General features: G+C 35.2%; 1 protein-coding gene across 1 annotated transcript; it reads right to left on the reverse strand.

The window, feature by feature from the left end:
* Positions 1-220: 220 nt before the first annotated feature.
* On the reverse strand, positions 221-2,905 carry LOC143443425 (uncharacterized). The gene is made up of 4 exons (XM_076939856.1): positions 2,823-2,905; positions 1,703-1,735; positions 539-863; positions 221-295 (listed from the first exon to the last, which is right to left on the reverse strand). The coding sequence occupies exons 1-3, from the start codon at positions 2,884-2,886 to the stop codon at positions 565-567; spliced, it is 396 nt and encodes a 131-aa protein (XP_076795971.1). The 5' UTR covers positions 2,887-2,905; the 3' UTR covers positions 221-295; positions 539-564.
* Positions 2,906-3,225: the final 320 nt, after the last annotated feature.

Below are 3,225 nucleotides of genomic sequence, written 5' to 3' on the forward strand. Positions count from 1 at the left end.
ACTGCCCGGCAAAATCCACATCTTATGTGAAATCTTTTGCTAAAATAATGGGTATAATGACAATATAAAAAAACGGTGCCAGAATTTGTGGGTAACATGAAAAGAAGGGGATCTCTCAAGTGATAGTCAGCTGATATTTAGAGGGAGGACTGCCCTTTTTGGAACTAGCAATTCCCAGACTGTAGTACCACTCATGCTCAGAATGAGAAACAAGGAAGAATAATTTTATGCTAAATATTTTATTGGAATGATTCTTCTATAGGAATGATATTGAAGGCATCTGTCTTCTGTTCACCTGAAATAAATCAATGAACAAGAGATTAAAGATACAATGTACAATATCAATAAATAACTTTTAGTTTCTTGGATAACTGTGTTAAAGTTAGGACATTTGACTAAGAGTGAATTTAAATCACATACACCATAGAATTAAAAATGCCTTTCATATTTTGGATGTATCTATAATCTATGTCTTTAGTAACAGGGTGGTCATCACTGTAGTTTGGTGGATGGTATGAAGGATGCGGTATTTAATTACCTTCTCTCTGATAAGGAACCAGATGGCTATGCAAAAAATATCCCCAGGAAACTTGGCTGTTGCTGGCCTCCCTGCTGAGGTGAGCCTTGTGAGTTTCCAAGCTGAGGGGGTCTCTGAGGTGGTTCCTGTGGGGGTGGACCTTGGTGGTTTCCTGGGTGAGGAGGGAGTGGATGCTGAGGATGTTGTGGGGGAGGTGTTGGTCTCTCTGGTCTATTTCCATCATTTCCAGTGCCATCATCATCACCATCATCTTTATCACCATCTTCATCTGAAACAGGAGGTCTTGGTGGGAATCCTCTATATTTCTGGTACTGCTGTTGTATCTCTGTTTAAGTATTGGTCAAAGTAGATGAGTTTAGACCTTCTCTTTCTCCCAGGATCACCCCCTCCCAACTTTATATCATTGATGCTTCATGAAGCTTAATTTGTATATTTATCATATGTATCTTTTCATATCTCAACTCTTGGAATGAGTTTTTGTCCTTAAATTTGATGCAAAAAAATGTGATTTTATGTAACTTACAATTTTCAGATGGAAGTGAAGAAAGGGGAAATATTTTATAAATTTTACTACTTAGAACTTGGCAGATTAGCAAAATTGTGGCTGCAAGGCTTTATTATTCTTATATATAAAACGGTGTTCAAGTTCTGTAGGCCTGTGTAAAGCAAGAAGGAAATGTAAGAAAAAGTTTTCCATTCAAATTTCATGCAAAATATTTGTAAGAATTAGTCAGCTATGGATACAGAGCTGAGTACAAAAAAATAAATTTAAAATTGTGGGAAGCACAGGCTCTGTTTAATTGCACATTTTATGTACAATCATAGCATGCTAATTAGAATCACTGGGGAAATAAGTCTTTGGGCGAACCATAGTATCACAGAGGATTTTAAATGAGGACAGCCTATATGTGCATCGTATACACTATATTGCTTCAATCTGTGGAAGAGACAAAATGTCTCTTTTGTTATCAAAACCTAACTTCCAATTCTTCCAGTGCAAGGTGCTGTTGTAGAGTCAATGTAAGGAAGGTTGTCTGTTTATCTCTAGTGAAGCTGCCAGCCATTATTTTGATAAAATAAGGAAATGATAGAAATATTACCGAATTGAATAATTACAGGTGCAAAGGTATAAAAAGTGTCAATAGAGGATGGATCTCTCTTTACCTAACAGCTCAGATGAGTCTTCATAGATGGCCTCTGAAAAATAAGCACAAAGAAGTTGAAAGTTACTTATGTCATTTTCTAGTGGCTGATAATCTTATCAGAATAGTTTCCACAGTAAATAGCAATGACGATTTAGTTACTTCTTAGATGTATCAAACTCTACTCTTCATTTCTTAGATGTATCAAACTGGTACTCTTCATTAACACTCCTACAATTTCAGGGAGACATGATTCCATTCTTAATGTTTTTCTTAATGATTTTCATTTCTCATATGTTATAGTCCTAAGTATTTCATTTATTGAAATAAGAAAAATATTGCTTTCAGTGAATATTGCATAGCTGTCATTAAAAAACAAAGAGAAGTTGAGTATAGCAACATATTTTCAATGGCAAAAGCAGTTGCCTAAATGACTTGTATTAAGTCCTGAATCTATATAGTAGAAGGAGAAATCCTGCTACCAATAAGTTGGCTTCTGTCAGAATGTAATTAAGCATTCTAAAACCTGCAGACAATTGGACAGACACATACACACTCACACTCACACTCACACACACATACACACACAGAGAGAGAGAGAGAGAGAGAGAGAGAGAGAGAGAGAGAGAGAGAGAGGATGCATATTTGCATTCATACATATAAAATAAACATTAAAATTATATTTAGAAGAAATTATTCCTTAATATTTCCAGCTCATGTTGTTCAGAGTTTTAAATCTATTACCTTTTGCCATTTCTCAGAAACATTCCTCATATGTTTTTACTTCTTTCATTTTTTTCTATCCTCTGTATACAAGGAAAACAACACCTACTATCTCTTATATATAACACCATAAGAACTGAATTTCTGTCAACTGTGATATAATGTCATGCATCATCCACAATCAAAAAAGTCTCTTTATAAATAACACACATGTTATTTTGTTGCAAAAATTATTTTAACTTCAACTATAATTACAGTTTAAACTCTAGAGGTAAAATGATAACAAATATTCTACTATTTATTTTCATAATTCTTTGCCTCAATCCCTTTTTCATCTTCTACCATTTTTTCTCAGTTCTGAACAGAAGTGTGTTTTTCAAGTCCCATATCACTGTACTACTCTCTCCCCTACTTCATACCTTCCTCTGATCTCTGAGCTGAGCTCAGGACCAGCAAGGCTGCTGTGAGCAGGACCACCAGCATCTTGGAGGAGAATCTAGAGTTGCTCTCAAGTTTGTGCTGGAGGAAGGAAGGACACAGTTTTTATAAGAATGGTAGAACAAAGGTACCTTTCAGGTCCTTACTGTTGACCTGACCTTTCACAGCAGGATGCTATGCATTCCTGACTCTTCTTTGGAATTTACCCTAGGAGGATGCAGTAGGGAGAAGGCTGTCAAAAATTCAGGACTCAATAATACAACATGAAATTGTACAACAATGTTAAAGTGATACAGCAAAATTTCAGATATTATAAATAAAATTCTATTTTGATTTAACTTTGAATTCTGTTCCTGTTAGTTGTGATCCTGGAAGAATTTGCTT

The sequence above is a fragment of the Arvicanthis niloticus genome, chromosome 9, assembly GCF_011762505.2.
Source record: "Arvicanthis niloticus isolate mArvNil1 chromosome 9, mArvNil1.pat.X, whole genome shotgun sequence".
Lineage (NCBI taxonomy): Eukaryota > Metazoa > Chordata > Mammalia > Rodentia > Muridae > Arvicanthis > Arvicanthis niloticus.